At 43.8% G+C, this 20,922-nt stretch overlaps 1 protein-coding gene across 1 annotated transcript; it reads right to left on the reverse strand.

Annotated features, from left to right (window-relative positions):
* Nucleotides 1–2,097: 2,097 nt before the first annotated feature.
* On the reverse strand, nt 2,098–18,492 carry BMP3 (bone morphogenetic protein 3). The gene is made up of 3 exons (XM_030449998.1): nt 18,119–18,492; nt 7,040–7,946; nt 2,098–2,289 (listed from the first exon to the last, which is right to left on the reverse strand). The coding sequence occupies exons 1-3, from the start codon at nt 18,490–18,492 to the stop codon at nt 2,098–2,100; spliced, it is 1,473 nt and encodes a 490-aa protein (XP_030305858.1).
* Between the last annotated feature and the right edge of the window lie 2,430 nt (nt 18,493–20,922).

A 20,922-nucleotide genomic window follows, 5' to 3' on the forward strand; every position in this document is an offset into this window, starting at 1 on the left:
GGAGAAAAACACAGCTTCTTTTCCACCTGTTTTTAAGCCCATCTGATACGAACACAGGTCTGACTTTTGTCCTGCATAAGGAAGTGGATCAAAGGAACTTTGATCTAAACATACACAACTTCACATTTGGGTGTTGGTTTTGGTGGCAGTTCTGCTCTGATACGCTCAAGATGACACTTGTTCTTTAGAAACGTAGACTTTTCTCTCCAGGGAACAGATCCTGCAAGACAACGTGCTGCTACCAAGCTCCTGGAATCCTAACATAGCAAATAGGATTGGAGAGCTGTGCTAGTTCGTGTTGTTTAACTGGAGCCAATAAACATCTATCCATGGCATTCTGGCAACCTGACTGCAGGGGTATGCTGATCAAGCAGGTCAAGGGAAGGGCTACAAGCATAAACTGCATCTGGGACTAGTCAGTGGTAATTTTTTTCTTTTTCAAGTTAAAGTCCTGTTAGCTTCCACTGAGACTTTGCACAGGTAAAAAGCAATTGCTGAAAGGATCCCTAGGTTACCTACTCCCCCTCCACACCTCTGACAGGCAGAGGTTGGTACACACAACAGCTCCACTGACCAAACAAACATCTACAATTAAGTATGTATAATAGTCTTAAATATCCATGAGGCAGCAAAAAGGCATGTACATAACAGAACTGTTATCAGTTTCAGTACACTGAGAAATTGCTAACTCCAAAACACAATTTAACCCTCATGATCCTGGGGAATTAATTTATTCCCTATGAATATTTGCCTTTTACATACACTATTTCAGAGTCAGTTGTGTCAGTAACTTAGCGAAAAGGCTATCTGCTGCTTACTTAGTGCAAACTAATACATCACTCACACCAGCTATAAGTGCTCTAAAAAGCATCATCCTCTATAGTGGTGCTACTGGAAATGGAATCTAAAGTACTTCTGTGTACACTTACTCTGTAACCAAAGACACTTTTTGCAGCTGTGCTTGATATTTGTTAGACATTTTCTTTCCTGTTTGAAATTTCTCAGATGAATTTTTTGGTGAATGAAGTAACAGAAAATGTTTTGTGTTTTTACTGTGCAAAATCTGCTAGTAAAAAATCTTAAACTGACAGCATAGGTACAGCAAACTTGACTTTCAGAATTGAACTGAGAAGAAAAAAATAATTATCTATTATCTGATTAATGTAATACTCAAAACTTGTCAACCAGAGGCAGTTTTGATCAAATAATTTCAGTGAAGGCCTGTAGATAAAAATTATGCATCAAATAATTTCATGCCAGGAATCAATTACCGTGATTTACTCACAGATTATTTGCAACCATGGTCTAGAATATGCGTTGTGAACATGTCACTCAGCCACCTCAGAGACTGTGATACTTTCCTACCCTTGGTCTGCTGAGTTTCCACAGTAGCGTGGAAGAGAAGTCTTTGCTTTTAAGATACCACAATTATGCACACAGCAGTAACATGTTTTGTGTTCTTCTGACCAAGGAATTCAACAGCTAAGAAGCTGAATCCAAAAAAATATATCAATGACAATGAATACACACATGCAGTTGGTGACAAGTCATACCAAGGAGATATATATTTAAATTTGGTTTATCTACAGCTTTTAGGATGTCAGATTTGTTTTCTTCCTTGCTGCATTACTCAGTAACCTAAGGCAGAAAGCTTCGCTTTAAAATGAAGGATAGTGTGTTACTAATCTCTGTCACCATAAGAACAGAGACAAAAATTAACAGCTAGTGCTGCTTCCAAAATCTTGTACAAAAGTAGATCACTATGTCCTTCTGGCAGTCTCAAAAATCCTGAAGAGTCTTCTGCAAATCCCTCTTTCATCTCTTGATTTCAACAGAGACAGTCAGTCCCCATTGCAAAGGCTTGTGTTGGTGTCAAATTCAGAGATGAATGAAGTTTGACCTTTCTTTCCTTGGAACTGCGATTTGTAATCCTTTGTATTTCCATCCTCCTTATTTCTATTTCTTTATATTTTTTCTTTTTTTTGTCCATAGGAAATGCATTGGCAGTGCAAACAAAAAGAAGATATCATGTATCACCCACCCCACCCACAAATAGCAAGTGATCACCTCAGCATTTCAAAAGGGTCCTCCAAGACGTTATCTGCATGCACAGGAGTCCACTGTCATGTTGGGGTACACCTTAAGAACCACATTTTTATTTTCATCAAAGAATAAGATACTAAGAGAAGACATTTTGTCAGGAATGCAGCAAGGCTCAGGAATGCCTGGGACAACCCCAACTGCTCTCACTATGCTCTGGATGGTGGCATGGTTGGATGGCTTCAAGGCCTGCAAGAGAAAGATACAGCATAAAATGTAATGGCACCAATGTTAGGTGGACCTGACATACCAGAGAACAGAACCTTTTTTTTTTTTTCAAGCAGACTCCACAGCTGGAAAATCTGTTTCCTGTGTGATGATTTCCAGTTGTCACCTCAGCTGCCTTGGGCCCCCAGAAGAGAATGAGAATCTGGTCTTGTTCCTTTAACTGCTGGATGCAAGTGTTGCTCTACAACTTTCAACTACGACTGGGGACAGGGCCTTGGGCTCTCTCTCTGCGTCTTCCCAGGAAGGTGCCTAGGCAGCAGACCTGGCAGTGAGGTGTACCTTTAGGTCAAGGTAGTCTCTCCTGAACAAATTAAGTTACATATGGTCTGCAACTTAGACATAAAACTTGTTTGGCTGGGAGGAAGTGCGAGCAGGCCAAGTAGTTAGAGGAACAAAAGAAACATAACTTGTAGGTTTGGAAGTTTGACTGAGGAAAGGTTAGTGCATCAGGACAAACAAAAGTGGATAAAATATGTACAGTTGAGAGAATGGAAGTATTTATATCATGCTGCTAACTCTTCCAGTTTGCTCTTGTGTGAGGTTAGGTTGGTTTGCTCTCTTTTCCATGCCAAATCACTTCTCATCATCAGTGACACTGCCAACTGAGACCTCACATCCCGTGTCAGTTCTACTTCATATTAAGGTGACATTTTCTCCAAAGGACAAAGTTTCATACATTTAGAGTAATGTAAACAGGAACACAGTTTGGTGTGATGAACAAAAAGTGAATATGACCAGTGAAATAACTGTATTGGTTTACAAAACCAGAATGCATTAATGCACTCATAAAAATAAAAATTAGCACATTCATAGAGATGAAAAATACTACATTTTACCTCTAAACCTCCAAACCATTGCAAATACATGTATCTGTATGAAAGGCAGGCATTCATGAAAAATACACAAGAAACAATTTTTATCCAAAGACTTGTGGCTTTGTAAAAGTGAAACTCTAGCAATGCTTTTTAGAGCTCTTCTTGCATGTATTGTCTGGGAATTGCAGAGTTCACTGTGCACAGATGCCACGAAGAAATATCCAAACAAGAGCATTGGGGCCAAAATTGCAACAGCCGTTTGTCTGAGAAAAAAGATTATTTGATTTTGGAAAAACAACCAACAGTCTTTGGGTTCAGATATCTGATTACCTGAGGTGCAAATGTTAGTGGCCTTGCATTCAAAAAAGCAGAGTAACAACTGGGAGATTCTGGCTTGTTGTATTTTTTGTGTAGCAAGTTAGTGCATTTAGGAGTAACTGCTTACAATTCTTCAGGCAATGTACACAGATGTCTAACCTGCCCCTACTTACAGCAACGTAGGTCATGACTAGTGCCAGCTGTATTTTCCTCCTTTACCATGGAGACAGCTGCTTCTTGAATTCCAACAGAGATGGATCAGTATACCCTGTTGTTGAAACTAGTCTCATGAGAGGACTGGAACCATTTGACAAAGAATTGAAAAGGATTCACTGGTGAGTACTCAGCTATTCTTTATGCATGTTAGAAATAATTTGAATGATTTTTTCTTTTTCTCACAAGGGAACCTATTTCACTTGCAGGAAGGCTGGGCAACAAGCGGTGCCAATCGTACACATTCCTTGCTTTTGTTTATCCTCTTTGAGAGTCAGGGCTTTCTCAAGTATACTCAGGATCCATGTCCCTTTTAAATGCAGACGTTACACAGAGGCTGACCTTTCTCCTCTGATTCTGTTCAAGTTTACCATCATAGCTTATCAGAGAATGAGGTGAAGGGGGTGGTGGGAGTCTGTTTAAAACACAAATGCAAAGCTTGTTCCTCCATTCTCTTACTGGCTGTAGGTTCCCCAGCATGGTTACAAAGATGTCACTATACATCTGAAGAAAGACATTTCCATTTGTTTGCTTTGACTTCAGGAGTACCTGTGCTCCTCAGCCACTGCTGTATTTAAGAAATGTCTTAGGTTAGTATAGAATACAGACTTCTCTATCATTTCTGCCTACAAATGGAAAGGAAAGCTCCAATAGCATCCAGGCTTGTTTTCTTACTCAGCTGCAGCACAGCATTCTCCACAAAACCAACTGTGAACCAGACAGAACTCCTGAGCCTGCTCATCAGACATCAAAAGCTAAAATATCTAATAAGACCCCATTTCCCACTGTCAGTAGTACCAGAATTAAAAACAGGTCTCTGAATATGCAGTGTTAAGGTCTCAGTGGAACCTAACTCTTCCCTTCAAGTATAGCATCTGTGCCACTCATGTTCAAAATTGTACAGAATTGGTTTCAAGTCTTGCCTCAGCTATGGGTGGGAGCAGCCCAGGTACCTTCTGTCCCTGCTGATGGCACGTGTCTCATTTTGGTGTGGGTATGGTTCAATATGGAACATCCCCAGCACTGACTTGCAGTCTGCCTCAAGCACACTGCCCCTGGCCTTTCAGGTGCGCTCCTGAGGATAACCAGCTCTGAAGTACAATCCCAAAGCATGTGCTTCCCAGGAGACAGAAATCCCCCTGGGACTATGGAACTGGCATAACGCCAGTTGAGTTAGGCCACTGCCTGTGGTCTGCCCAGAGGTTGGTCACAAAAAGCAGGCAGAGGTTTTCCTCTGGAAAGGGAGAAGCAGGGGAGGCCAGCTGTGACTCAGGCTGTATCTGCTGATCTGCAGGTGTCCTTGGGAGACTGGCTGCCTCGTTGAGTTTCATCAGAGATGTGTCCCGAGCAGGGCAAAAAATGTCAGGCACGAGCTCTCACTCCTGACCTGAGAGAGGGTCTGCCTGGCCTGAATGCTCTGCAGTGTCCCATCAGCCCAACACATGTGGGTTCTGCAGCAGGCAGCTAGGTATCTGAGATCAGGGAAGGGCCAGAAAATTTGGGGGCTGAAGTGCTTGGGGGAGGGGGGGGAGGAAGAGGCACATTTGTTCTTAGTTACCCAACAGGCTGCCAACTTTAGAAGCTCGACCTCAGCAAGGAAACACGATATACCCATAGGCACAGATTAATTTGTTGTTGCCTGATGGTTATACTATAATTTTGCAAACACAGTCATATTAGCAGCATCAGGTATTCTGCATGGCTCTAAAAGATGCTTGTTTCCCATTTTTACATAATTTAGCTTTAATTATTTAGGAAAATGAGGTAATTTGGGGAGTTGCAATTGAAAAAAAGATCACAAAAAACAAACACAATCTGCCTCCCAACGTGGCCAGAAATCTATCAATTGCTTTCAGCCAGACTGACAATGGGTTTCAGTGACCCACCCTCTTAGCGAACTCTTTCTCTCTGCAGTACGCAGTAGCAAATACTCAGCTGCACAGTGTCTAAATAACTATAATCCTCTGTTTCCATAACTCTTCATCCAAACTAGTCTAAAAAGTTTCACACTTAAAGGCTGAATTAGGCTTTTTAGTAGGAATTTGTAGAAGAAAACAGGTGTCCTGGTTATTGCCTTGCAGGCCTGAACTACAGGCTTATTTCATGGCAACAAGACCTGCTTCATGTCAGCAAAGTCATTTAAATGCTGAGCTGTATTTTCCTACCTATCTCTAATTATTTCTCCCCTTTTTTCTAATCCACCACTCCTTTGGGACCGCCAGACTTAGTTACAAGCAGCCAATGCTGCAAGTCTACTTATTTGAGAAGATGGAGCTAAACTAGGACATCCCAGGAGCCAATACCAAAAACTGGCAGGAAAAAAAAAATTACAGAAATAACTAAAGCTGCAACTGGAAACAGTAACACAGGCTTAAGCAGCGGGACACAGCAGCATTTTTATAACTTGTGTGTTCTCAAAGTAGAATGGAAGAATTCCGGGTCTGCTGCTTTTGAGATTTCTAACTTGTATGCAGAGTTACTGGTTTGACAGAGCACGGTTCCCATCAACAACAAAGTAAAAGGCCTGACGGAATGTATTCAAAGGTAGTGCTTCTTCCTGTTCCCTTTCATTTTTACCTTTGGAACTACCCGCTAAGGCTTCACTGTAGGAGGAATACACATTATCTAACCTGAATTTACAGTCTTCCTTCCTGAGGTTTCCTATAGGCATTCTGCATGTGCACCTCACATGTCAGGGCAGCCTCAAACACCACATGCTACTAGCAGGTTTTGGTAGACTCCGGGTGCATGTGTGTCCATTCTGCTGACAACAACATTGGGCATTTGATTTTAAGGAGCTAAGTTAATCCATCTCGATCACAGACCCATATCACCCTCTCTTGTTTCTCACATGGAAAAAACTCATAAAAGCCAAAGAATATTTATGAAATAAGTTTGGCCAGGATCCAGAGCATCCATAGAGTCTGTCCTTGTGACAGCCATGCCTCTTGAGGCACACATTTCCCTAGAGTGAGCTATGCTGACCAGCCTGAGTGGGGCAGCAGAGGCTCCTTCCAGGCATAACAGCTACTGTCTCATTAGCAATTTTCTGGGTCTGGCTTGTATTATGCTTATTAAACAGGTTAATAACAGGTACACATATCATAAGCATTACTCAGGAAATGTTTTATGGCAGTTTGTGTTCTGGACAAAGAAAGTAATAACATGTAATACTTTTTAAATTACCTTTACAAGCCTGTCTTTTTATTAGCTATTCCAACCACCCCTCTTTGCAGCATAAGACAAATATACCACTTATTTGTTAGATCCAAACCCATAACAGGTGACCAGCCACCTTTTAGTGATGCAGGAAAGAAAACACATTGTTTACAGTAACAGACAGTGAAAAAGAATCAAGACTGTACCTTTGGAATGGGGAACTGGCATTCCCCTGAGCAGTAATAGGCATCAAAGGATTTAGGGGAAATAATCCACTCGCTCCAGCCAATGTCTGCAAAATCCACCTTGAGGTAGCGCCGGGTGCAGTACCTTGGCTCATTCCACTGCTTCCTCCTCGCCTTTTTCAGCGTTTGCTCATCGAACTGGAGAGTCTGGCTCTTCTGGTGATGATTCTTCCTCTGCTTTTTCTTGCTCTTTGCCCTCTCTGCTAACCGTGGCTGAAAGATTTTGTAGGCTTTTCCATCTTCCCATCTCTCATCCTCACTGTACTGGTACTCAGCTCCTGGGAGCTCATTATTCTGCAGCGGCAACAGGATGTTTGCAGAGCGTTTTTGCCGCCGCTTCCCAAGGCTATTCCTCACCTGGTTTTCTGGCCTGGGAAAGACCCTTGCCAGAGGATGACGGTGCCCTTGCAAGCCAGAAACAACACTCTCTGGCTCTGAAATAGCAGAATCATTGGCATAAATCAGAATGTAGGGTTCATAGTGAGAAGGTGCTCTTTTCCAGGGGTGACTACTGGTCAGATCCATTTTGACACTGATCAGGAGTTCATTGTTTTGTTTTGCTTCATGCAGAAGCTGAGTGATATCCTTCCACTGCCAGGAAAGGACACCCTGGGAAGCAGTGGAGACATTTATGAGGAAATGTCCCAGGCTTTGAGTCTGGTTCCCAGCAGAAGGAAAGGTCCAAACTGAAAGATGCATCTGAACTTCAGTTTTCCTGTGCCCATGCTGAGAGCGGCCTCCAGACTGGGAACAGTTCCATTTGGCAGGCAGGAAGTCACCAATGTAGTAATAAACTGAAGCTGCCAAGATGTTTTCAGACTCAGTGAGTGATGTTAAGTTAAAAAAGTACATCTCCTGGCTTTCAGGACTCACTAGAAGAAGAAATACATAGATTAGAATATACGCATTTCAAAACGTTACTGAGAAAAGACAAAGAGCATAGCATCTAGGGTATACATTAAGTTCACAGGAAATTTTCACACATGCAATGGGAACACCTTTAGGCCACTATTCAGAAAATAACCCAGCTGGTAAACTTGTGACCATAGATCCCACACACATTCAATTTGGTTTCCTTTTAATACTCCCACTGGCTTTAACAGCTGCCAGATTGTCTATAAATTTCCATAATCCTGTGGAGCCACAGCCTCAGTTGGAGAGAAACTATTTGCTTCCCTCTTAGTAGAGGCTCAAGGCTGCAGTGAGGAAAAGCCTGGATTCTAAACAGCATATTTCTCTGTGTTTAACAGGCTTTCAGGAGTACTTCCAGGGAAGGCACTTAAGCTCTGACTGCCAAGCTGTTCAATGCAAAACAAGCCTGGCTGGTTCCTTTAAACCTCTCATGCTGCTCCCCAGTCATCTGGGCCTCACTTACAAGACTGGTAGGCATTTACTATCAGCTTCTCGAAATGTCAGAGACTAATAAAGAGGGACCCAAAACCACAGAATCATTAAGGTTGGAAAAGATCTTCAATCATTGTGTTCAACCATAATCCAACCACCACAACCACTAAACCATATCCTGAAGTGCCACAACCATGCACCATTTGGTACAGCCCCACGTGTTTATCAGGATGCAAAACAGGTAAGAAAGTACAGAAAGCAGTACACATTTCAAAAATTAAATGAAAAGACAAATTGAAATCCTGTGTTACCAAAGATGTTTCCTTGATATGAACCATTCCTCCATTACAGTAAGACAAATTTATTGGCCCTTCAAATGGTCAGCGACCTCTGCATGTCCAACTGAAGGCCCCTTCATGACCTAGAGTTCTTCACTTGAAAGGTTAGAGTTCAGAACATAAGTAGTATAAAGTTATTGGCAACACCCTGTGGACAAAGAAGCAATGTGGCTTTCTTCTGAAGAAGCAGGGAGAAGGATCATCAGGATGGAATTATTGTTTAATCACTTTAAATGCTTTGACATCATGTCTGGAGAAAGACTAACCCTAAAATCACAACCAAAGTTTCCTTCTAGAATAATCAGGTCCAGGACTACTTCAGTTATACTGGATAAATTTAGTCATTCCACCTTGGACATTCTCACCACTTTTCAAGTCAGTCAGAGTCAGAAGCATTTACACTAGTAGCTAATAGCTGAAGGTAGGTAGTAGAGCAACCCCAATAACCAAAAGAAAAGAAAGGCAAGCCAAAATGTCCTTTTTGGGGAGAGGGATATGGTGGTGGCAAAGTGGGCCTACTTGCCTCTGTGCAAAGGAAAGCAAGGCAAGGACAACCCTTCTACAGGTTGGGGATGTTACTGTATTGATGAGGAAGGACATGGGACGGTGTGTACCTGCACCTATGCAAGTATAAAGTCAGGATAACCACAGGTATCTGGTGCAACTCCAGCATCACACTCCTAACGCAGACTGGGCTGTGAACGCAGATGGCTGACTAGTCCCCTGTAGGGTGCAACAGAAAGGCCTGGGGGTAAGGTTTAATTTCTGTTGTAAAATTTCCTGCTTGGACTGCAGTTATGTCGGTCTTTCCAAATGCTAACGTGCTATTGAGAGCTATAAAACCAGGCTGTGTTGAAAAATCAAATTCAATAAACCAAAAGTATGATCTGCAGCCCCTCCCCCCCCCCCCCCCCCAAAAGTTGTGGGCAAGCTACCAACACATTTAGGAAAACAAGTTAATTCTTTGACATCATTGCATGTCAAAACCCTCTCCAAAGGCTGAAAAGAATTTACAGGTTGCAGAATTTTTCATGAGCTTTGCTCTTTTATTTTTTATTTCAAGCAATGACAAGCACAGAGATGCCTATGAATTAGGGAAGAACAGCCTCCTCACTTCTACCCTCAAAATACTGCACTAAGACCCTCGCCTAGGCAAGAAAACATAATTTACAGTACTAGTCATTCACATGTTTTCACAGCTTGATGTTCACAAGTGAGAACCTGTGCTTCCAGCCTGCAATATCCCAACTGCTAATGCCATTTCAGTAAGTCCAGCAAAAGACTCTCCCTTCTGCCTCCCCATCTCTGCCCCAACAATCTGATCTGCCTCTGCTTCTACTCATTTTTTTCTCATCATATTCTAACTGACACATTTAAAAAAGTGGGAATTAGTCTCACTAGAAAAACATACTCCCTTTTCCCCAGTATATCACATCATACTTTACTTCATGAAATTAGGGAAAAAACAAACACTTTTCTTAGTGAAACACAGGGGGAAAAAAAGGTGAAATCGTTTACATACTTAGCCCCATCTGATGCTGCATCACGGAGGTAAGTTCCAAATAACTGAAAACTAATCTACCAAACCCATCCAGTTTCTAGCTATTACTTATGCCTGGGAACTAGATTTTCTTTTAATTCAATCCTACTTTTAATTCATTAAGCCCAAAGGATCTGTCTGCTACATTTGTACCAAGCACACATGAGGACATGACCTGTGCTTGGTTTGTAATCAATGATGAAATAAGGTTGGTATGTACATCAGTCTTAGGAACCAAAATTTACGATGTCCCAAAAACCTCTGTTAAATAATTTGTTATTATTTGAATCACTGTTCTATGTTGAATCACAAGTTGTGATTTTAATTTTTAATAAGAATCCCACTTAACACATGCTACTCTAAATTTGCATATTACAGTGCAACACAAAACAAGCTGCTTTTGTTTACCGGGAAACCCTAGATGACATGAAGCAGACACAGGAGAAATACATAGTTTTGATTAAAAGCAAAACTCGAGAAGCCAAACTCTTAGCATTGCTTAGCAAAAGCAAAACTCTTAGCATTTAACTGAAGATGCAACACAAATGCTTGCAGTAGGTGGTGCTATGTGCTCACCGAACCCCGCTCCAGCCACTCGGAAGGGTTTTTCATCTGCACAAACGTCTGAAAGCCAGTTCCTAGTGGCCAGCACAGATCTCTCCGTATTTGCTGTCTGCCGTCTCAGACAAGCCCAACTGCGTGACCTGGGTTTCTGTCACTTAGGAACACCGTGTAAAACACATCCGTTGTGTGGCAGTGATACCTGGCTCAGGTGCGAGCAATGCACTGACACAGGCATTCCCCACGCAAGTCACTGCCCCTAAAAAAGACAGATGCGTCGAGGAAGATTCAGCTTTAAAATATCTATAAATGCTCCTTTTCCTCAGAAAAAAAAACCTTAATTTTGCTTAAAGGAAACTTTGTTCTTAAACACAAGCAGAAACTGCTGAAAATCTGTTCCCACAATAAACATAGTTTATTAGCCAGGGTCAGAAGCATGATTTAAACTTTTCACCAGTGTCAGAAGATATCAAGAAGCATCTAACCAAGCTTCATTGTGATGCATGAAGCTTCTCATGAGTCTCATACAGCTTGCTCTGCTGACACTAGTCAATTACTGACTGGTGTGAGCTGAGACTTGCCTTCACAAGGACTTACGCTGATAACTCCTCTCATATAAACAGTCTGATTGACTGATTTCCTTCCTCACTAATCCCAAAGAATGCCAAATAAAACCCCAATCTGAACCTCTGTAGAGCTTTAATTCTAATTCCTTGTCAATCACATATCCTGTAATGCTGCCATTAACAGCTCACATTAAATGAAGGAGGGGGGCGGACTGCAGAGTGAAGTTCATCAACAATAGCTCAGCAGCCTGTGGAAAGAGGCAGCCTGACTAAGCCCCTCTAAGGCCTCTGCCCAGTTCATCCTCTGTAACAAGACATTTAAGGTCTCAAAGGCAACAAAGATGTTTCAACAAATCCACTCACTGGTCTAGAAAGAAAAAGTCAGTTTTGCAGGTGAAAGAAAGCCAAACACCTCGCCAAAACCCAACTGGCATTGCAACAGATTTTTTTTCTTATGCTTTCAGTATCAAACAAACCTGGTGAAAACTTTGCAGCAGCTTGCTTTGGTCTGTTTGCCCAGGAAAGAAATGGTCTGTTGCAGACATGGGCATGATCTGCTTCTGAAATATGTCTCTTCAGAAGCATGCTGGACAGAAGGTCCTGCTCTGCCTAAGCTGGTTCTTAGGCTACAGCAGCAATGGGAAGATGCTATGAATCCTGGGTGTTCCTGCACTGGAAGCAACTGCTGGAGCAAACTCACAGGTTCACCACCTCATTGTCTGGCGTGACTGCCTGAGCATCTGTACTTGGTAAACCTTGCACTCATTTCAGCAGTATATAATGCAATGCAGTGGCAACCCACTATCTGAGCAGCAGTAACCTACCTTCCTGGCTCACTTGATGCACGTTCCAGCTCTGTGAGCAGCAGATTTCTATCTGAGCACCACTACTTGAGCCAAGTCTTTTAATCCTTTCTTTAACTTATATTGAGTTCTGCTAACTCAGCTTTGCTCTTTAGCAGTACAAAATAGGAAGCACTTCACACCGAAGCGTGCAGGGAGGAGCTGATTTCAAAGGAAACAAGCAGAAGAAAAATATGTGCAAGGAATACAGTGCTACTTTTCAGATACTCTGAGGCCAGATTTTAACAGATTTTAACTCTGCTCCCGTTCAAGGGATCATCATATGTTGCAGTCAGCCTGATGAGGAATTTTCAAGACCCAGCTCTGCATGACAGAGCTCTTTTGAATTTCAGTAAGACACAGCATCACGGCACTGTTAGTATTGCTCCCTTCTGCAGAGCAGAGCCTTAGAGCAGCAGTCACCAGCTGGGCAGAATGGCACTCGGCCAAGGAGAACAACTCCAGGCACAGCCCATGTACCCTCACCTTACTGCCACAGCCCACAGATGTAAGGATTGCCTCTTACCAGCATTAAAAAGGTATTGTCACACAAAGCAGTAGGTCTGTGGAGACTGACATCACTGTATAAATGTTATTCATGCTACAAAGGGTATTTCCAGGTACCAATAAGCTGTAATGCTTCTGCTAAAGTGTGGTGTGTTTACCTTTCTAGAGGATGCACTGACATTTTTATGGACTGCCAAATCTATCCCACGGGTGAAAAAAGATGCAGTAACAAGGACTATTTAGCTATATAGTCATCATTAGCCATCACATAAATGAGATAATAAAGTGGTGCCCTTGTGTCAGTGCACACTAAAGAATGCATCAGTGTTTCCATTGTAAAACTTTGTTTCCATGGGTTCACAGTCTAGCTACAAAAGTTCACTCAGTTCCCAGAACAGGAACACAGATTTGGAAGCCAGATTTCTTAATTTCTCTCACCTTTTCCTTTACTTGATTGCACTTCCCTTTTACCGAATTCAGCATTTTGCAAAGAAAAATATAGGATACCATTCTCTCTTTTTAATCAGCACAGGACTTGGTGCCATGTTGGTTTTACTAATTCGTTTACCAAAGCAGATAAGGGCAGAGCAGCCAGTAACTTGATAAAAATAAGCATAAAGTCCACCACCCTGAGACAAGCTGTCATCTACTTAAAGAAAGAACTTCGAGAATCAGTGATGATGCATGTTCAGGATCTAACTCCAATGCGCATTTGATGATATGAACATCACAAATACGCACATTGCACGTCATAAATATAATGCAGAGCGAGAACATTTATCTTTCTATATCTCCTCCTTGATAAAGAAAGGAGAGAGACATTAATAGAGAGCGTCTGTTATTCAGTTTAATTGCCGGGCCAGTGTTAAACCGTGACAATATTTTAAGCAGGAAGACCACAGCAGGTCTGAAAACTAAATAGAGTATTGAACTCAAAGCTAGCATAAGTTAAGCAAGTAAGAAGTTGCATCACTAAAGATCAAAAATCCAGGAAGGGGAACACAAAAACCCAACCCTACTCCTTCTCATAGTCCTGATTAATTCCACTTCAGCTGGTGGCAGCAGGTCAGCTGTATGAACACCAGGCTGTGCAGAGTCAGTCCCCAGAATTATTCATATGTGAAATTACATGTTCTACAAAGTGTGACCAGCTGGGGACTGTGACCACAGGTCAGCCACATGCATGATGGCACAGCAAGACAGGTGGCAACAGAACCCAGAAAATTCAAATTCTGGGTCTGGTCCTAAGAGGCCAAATCTACAAATCCCGTTTATTTGCTTTGAAGAAGCTCTGAAGATTTGGGCCCAGACTGCCCAAACCATAGCTTAACGGTTTTCAAGTTCCTTCTGCCTAAAAACTACCAGGATGCTGCTGCTTGCATTGTATTTATAGAAAAACAGAAGAGAAAAAAAATCCAAACAAAACACAAGTCAAAACCCCAACAAAACGAAAAACCTACACACACTGTCTCCTATCTGAACGTTTTTAAAGCTCCTGTTACAAAAGACCCTTGATATACTAGAGCTCAAAGAGGCCAGAATTTGGCCCGTACTGGTTTTTGCAAGCCAAGGACAGCTAGTGACTAACTGATTTCCCTACGCTGTACTCGGTTTCCCCTGTTTGCGTGGGCATTTCATACCACAACAAAGATAAGAAAGGTGTTTTGAAAAGGAGAATGCAGTTCTTAAACCACAAGAATTGGCCCAAGGGCAGGTGTAGTACCTAAAATTACTTGAAATTCAGTCAATAAAAAAGAGTTTAAAGTAATTTCTGGCTGTATAGCTTAACTACAGCATCATTAGAGGGACCCTCCAATTAAAGTTGAGGTTTTTAAGTGACTCATTTGCAAGACATGTTCCTTTAGCAATGCTATGATTACAAGTGCTTTCAAAAGCAAACTAAAAGTCTTGCGTTTGAGGCTTTCATCTCTCTGCTCACTTTTATTTAATCTGCACTGTATCTTTCCTCCAGGTCTTGAGCCTCAGAAGGTGCATATGAGCACACCTCCACGGGAAGCACTGAACATCAGCAGATTTTTATCAGCTGTAGGTCTGGTCACTCAAGAGGTTTTGCTAACTGGCAGAAGAGAACAGTCATGTGCAGAAACTGTTGCACAGGCTCGACCACAGCTCCAGAGTACGCTTGTCACGGCTGTTGGTGTTCAGTTCTAATTCACATAATATCTGACCTTCTTTCTTCTTCTGTCCTCTAAAGAGTCACAAGGGATGGAAAAACAGTCACTCTGTGGTACCTTTGGGTGAAGCACCAGAACAGGCTCTGCTTTTGAATTTTTACTGAAGCAGAGCTCAGTGAGGCCTGACCGAAGCAAGACAAGGGCTGCTCATGTCACCCCAGAAACATCCCACAACAGTGAAGTTAGCACAGAAATCTCGACGTGAATATCCTTTGACTCAAATACTCAGTTTTCAAATAGAAGTAAATTACAGCAGTTACATCAATGAGAGAGAACAGTGCTGGAATGTATACATCCTGCAAACCAGGTATATTGTCACTGCAATTGTAATGGTTTGGGGACCTAGGGTTTTTTTCAGGCTTTGAAACAGGCAAAGGTCCCTCTTTGAGATATTTTAGTGAGATTAATTGAAAACAAATTTGCCTGAATAGATCACGTGAACACTCATCAAAGGCCAAAACCCCTAGCCAAAACAGCAAACCATTAACAGTGCCGTCTAGTCATGAAATCTGGTAAGCTAGAGATTTCTGGGAAGCGTAGGATGGAAGCTTCGGAGGTGCCTACGCAGGGCTGAAACTCTCATCCTGTGCCCTCAGAGAACTGAGCCACAGATAAAAAACCCCTCGCATTTAGCAGTTGTTAGGATGCTGCTTCTGATTAACCATGCCTTATTTCCTTGTTGCCTATCTCTTGAAAGACCACAGCTGCCATGTGCAAGACCACTTTTCTTGGACTAGAAACAGGGACAACAAATCCTACTAATTCTTGATCTCATCACACAACACTATCTCACAGGGTCTCAAAAATTTGTCTGGTGGGTTACCTGGGAGATCTGGGAGATGTCTTTCCCCTGAGCTGCAGAAGAGCCAGAAGGGTCTCCAGGGTAAAAATGAGGACAGGAAAGTTTTACAGCCACATCTGAAAGTTGTGTTTCAGAAAAGAAACAGTCTCTATCCTGAAAATATACAATTAAATTGCAAACGGCATGGTTACATGGCAAATACAATCACTAAACATTTCCTTTAAGGCCTCTTGCTATAGATGGGAGAACAAATGGATTCTTAGGGAAGTTCTGCTAATTGCAGACCAAAAGCTGTATTGAGAAGGCTGTCAGCAGGGATGGTAAAACATGCAGCAGAACTAACATCAATGTAATTGATTAATTTAACTGATGAACCCACATTTCAGACAAGTGGAAGCCTAAGGGAGACTGAAATTTGCAGCTGAGGAGTGCAACAGTCAGAACAGAGGATCTGGAAACAAACTGCCTTGAAGGGGAAATACTGTGGATGTGTCATTCCCATCACAGGGATGGTCAGGCAGTTGGGCACAAGGAAGAAGTCTTCTTACCAGAAAAAGCCTTCTCACTCCCCACACCACCCCAAGGAATGTTTGGTCTAATGGCTGTCTGCAAATGCACTTCTCTGACATAAACAACCATACCAAATAAGTATTTGCTGCCTAAGGCAAGAGAAAGACAATGGCTAACTGGTTAAATATTTTGCATAAAGACTTATAAAAGTGTCAAAAAACTTATAGCCACTTCCAATTTATTACTTTGGCACCTGAACTGTGAAAATATTGGAGTAGGAGGAAAGGGATTAATGAATAGTTTGTTTATAGGACTGCTGCCACCCAATGTCAAGAGAGATTATAAATATAATCAGAAAGACCAGAGAGATGGGATTTCAACCAAAGGCCTTCTAGGTTAAGAACAATTAATATCTTTAATCAGATATACTTAAAGGAGCAAATACCACTATGGTGGGATTATATTTCCCATCCTCTCCTCCCTCGCCTCCCCACTCAGTGAGGTAAATTTATTACACAACAAAGCAATGTACACCAAACTTGATATTGCAAAAAATGGTCATGTTAGAATGGCAAGAGGGTTCCTCTGCAGCAGCCAGGGAGCCCCAACCGTCCATCCTCCAAAACGATAGAATTTATGCCTCTTGCCTCTAAAGCTTCTCTTGTGGACAGTAATATATGATGGAGAGAATTGCAGGGCTGAATCTTAAGATACCAGAAGAGTCCTAGGGGAAGTCTAGCACCTAGCTCTGGGTTTCCTGGGAGCGGAAGGAATAAACATGGGTCACTGAAACTCCCAGCCAACACCCAGCTTTATTGATAAATGCTTATCTGTGAAAAAGCTGTTGGGTCAATCCACCAGTGTAGTAAAGAGACTGGCAAACTGGGCTGCTATGTATGGTGTGATGGGTCTCATACAAACAGCAGGGTTTTGGGGATGCGGTGGTTTTGGGAAGCATATCCCAGAGGGGGTCATGTTCGGGTTCTGAAGTTTCCATGTAGACCTTCCAGAGATCAGATCCACAGAGAGCAGAACTATGGAGCTGCAGATTCAGTGCCAAGACAGTGCCACCTTCCTCTTCTGCTAGGGGTACAGTGCTACCATGTTTAACATATGCTCCCCCCCCCAGAAGCGACTTTACAGTTTTCCTAAATCTACCTGTAATAGATAGAGACATTCAGGTGCCACTGCCAGAGATGCTGAGGTGTACTATTTACCACAAATCTTGCTTCAACTCAACTCATTTGCCACTGTCCCTAATTGCCAGAACTGTCACCAAAGTCTCAAAATGAGCACTCTGAAGAGAGTCCAAACCACACTACTGCTCTATCATATGCAAATCAGACCTTGAATTCAACAGAAGCTACACATGCAAAACACGGATAAAAGGAGACTCCAGAGAGGATGTGCTAATTACTCCACTTCCCTCATATGGTACTCAGACATACAGCAGAGATGCAGCATACATACTTGAAGAGATAAGCCAGTAATTAAGATACGTGAAACAACGTAAACACTCTATCCCAAAAGACAGGGCTGTTGCTGCAGGAAGCGTTACTTTTTTAACCCTTTTCTCACCTCCTGCTCCCACCAAGCTCCGTGGGCACTGAATAAGTACACCACCCAAGTAGACAGCTAGAGTGCAGGACCAGCGGTGTTCGCCAGCTACAGACGCTCCCGTTACCTTCGCTCCCGCAGACCTGGAGCCGATTTGCCGGCTCAAGAGAAGCAGCCCGGGCAGCCAGGTGAGCTCTCCCAACTCTCGCCGTCCCCTACCGACCCCGCCGCCCCCCAGGCTCCTCAGGCGGCTCCGCGGCCCCCGCCGCGCCCGGGACTCACCTGCTGCCAGCGGTCGGAAGCCTCGCACCGTGTTGCCCCGGCGGGGGTGCAGCGCGGGCAGCCCCGGAAGGTCTTGTGGCCGCGCCATCGCTCGTCGCCCGCCGCTGTACTGGTCGTAGAGCCGCAGCATGTGCTCCGAAACCCTGTCCCCCGGCTGCTGCCGCTCCGCTCGCCGCCGCTCCTCTTGTTCCGGCCGTTGCCTCAGCCCGTAGTCACCTGCCGAGGCTCTGCCCCGGCCGCCCCGCGTCCCTGCCGGGGCCGCCCGCCGCCGCAGCCCGACCCAGCCGGCCCTCAGCGCGTCCCCCAATGCCAGGCATAGGCAGCCCCAGCCCAGGCACAGGCACAGCAGCCAGCGGGCCGCCGCCGCCATTCTGCCCCTCCGCACCGGCGGAGCGGGCTCCGCAATGCCCCGTGGACCGGGGCACCCAAACCCCCAAGGTGCAAATTCGCTTCGGCCAGACGCAAGCGACGGGGGTGGATGAACCCGCGCTAGAAAAATCGCAGACGGGGTTTCCCGGTTTCGTGGAAAAAAAAAAAAAAAAAAAAAAAAAAAAAAAAAAAAAAAAAAAGCGAGTGTAGGAAAGCGCCACCGTCTGAGCCTGAGCTGCCCGTCCTTCCCGGCGCTGGCAGGGAGTTGTACCCCTTGCTGTACAGGTTGTATTTTGGCGAGAGGTGGAGGTGGTGTTGCTCCCCGCGCAGCCCGACGCCCGCTCCCGTGTGAGCCCTGCAGGCGCAGCCCGGAGAGTTCTGGTGGGTAAGTGCGAGCGTGTCTGTCTGTGTGCGGGGTGTGTGTGTGTGCGGGTTTAAGCGAGTGGGAGTGCTGCGGTCCCGGGTCTGGTCCCGCTGCTGCCGCCTCCGCCCGGCTGCGATGCAGCGGCAACGCCGCGGGGAAACCACCCCCCGGAGCGAAGCGCACACGCAGGCAGAGACCAGGGAGATCGGGCTCTGGAAATCCAATCACTGGCACTGACTGCGTCCCCGACGGCTGCCGGGGAACAGGGCAGTGGGATGTTCTCCTTCCCACCTCCGCCCACAGCCTCTTCCAAAAGCAGTAAAATAACGTGACTGCAATAAAACCAACATCACGAGGCAAACCGCAGTCAGCCTTCTCCCTGGAAAATCTCAAGGCGGCTTGGCTAGACTCAAAGCACAGCTCAGGCCAGGCAGGTGGAAGGGATGCTAACTGTGCTTTTGTGCTGGGGCTCAGCCCACCCCTTCTCAGGGCCAGCCGTGCTCAGCAGAACTCTGCTGTTCTCCGTCACCCTCCAACCCGCCCAAAGCTGGCAGGTGTCCCCAGCAGCCTGGAGTCCCACGGTAAGGGGGATATGCACCATGCCCAGGTGGAAAAGAGGACAAGCCCTTTCAGGCACATGACCCTTCTGGGAGCTGCATGGGCTCAGGGAAGGAGATCCTGCACAGCGAGGTGTTCCTCCTCTGGAAAGAGGATTCCATATGCCTCCTGCCTTTGCTGCCTTTCACCAACCAAAGGGCAGAATGTCCCAAGCCCCCTAGCCAGTGCCACAGCATCAGACAACAGCCCATCAGGGATTTAACAATTTAATATTGTGCCTCCCATAACATTCTTCCCAGCACTGAGGTGCCTTACCCCATTACATCTCATGGTGTTTTCACAGTTTACCAGCATGCTGATTCACAAGAATGACTTCACTTCTAACATGAAAAAGGGAAATCAGAAAACTGGCTAGCACACATTATTTCCAGCATATTTCACATTTTCAACAGGCTACAGAAAGTGTATCATTACATCATTATCAAGCACTAAATACAAGACTAAAATACACCAGGTACTGGAGGGTGAATGTGCCTCTCAGATTCGACAGAATCACTATTCTATATAAGAAACTTACAGTAGTAAAATATAAAACTGTACAAATGAATGTACGTAATTAAAGCATTAAGGAATTTCTGGACACATAATAAAGCCAATGCAGATCTCCGCAGGAAGAAAACAAAATTATTCGAACTGACAGTGCAAGCAACATTCTCTGGCTTATATTCACGGCAGAGCTGTAATTCCTAAAGAACAATCTTTAGGCAATTGACATACTGTAACTGCTATTTCTACTTCAGTAATGTTATTTTCTACTGGCAAGAGGATGTGATTAAAAAAAAATAAAAATCACAACAACAACCAAAAAATGCCTCAAGTATTTAAGTAAAACAAGCAAAACTTAATCTTCCTTTAAACCTAGTGTGTCAAATAATTGGCTAGAAGAATGTGATGTTTCATATATCCAACACATCTTCCCAACTGCGGCCTGACACTTGATATTGGACCACTGTAAATCAAGAACTACTTCAGTAAAAAACCCCAAAAACTCAAGAGACAGCACGTATCTAACACCATATCTAAACACAGGAGGATTAAATAAGAACTAAATTTCAACAGGGAGCTCAAGCACCCTATTGCTGAGCTTGTATTTAAAATCTTTTTAGTTAGCCCTGTACAATTCTATTACAGTCAGGAAGGAGAGACAAAGAGGACACTTGGTGATAGGCAGAAAGGAAAAAGTGACTTCTCAGCATGGTCGGTACCTTATCTGAATCACCCTCTTTAGACGGCTGCTGCAGGTTTTTGAGAGCACTGCAGAAAACCACTTTGGTTTCAAATAACTCTTTGCTTTATGTATTTCCCTGTGTCATGGTGGGATGCTCATTACACACAATTCTGTGGCTTCCTAAGTTAAAAAATACCCCTAGCTCAAACAGGAGAAGAGATTTTTAAATGCCAGAGCACTGTGACTGCACAAACTAAATCAGTACATGTAAGGAGTTATTC

This window comes from Calypte anna, chromosome 4A, assembly GCF_003957555.1.
Source record: "Calypte anna isolate BGI_N300 chromosome 4A, bCalAnn1_v1.p, whole genome shotgun sequence".
In the NCBI taxonomy this organism is placed as follows: domain Eukaryota; kingdom Metazoa; phylum Chordata; class Aves; order Apodiformes; family Trochilidae; genus Calypte; species Calypte anna.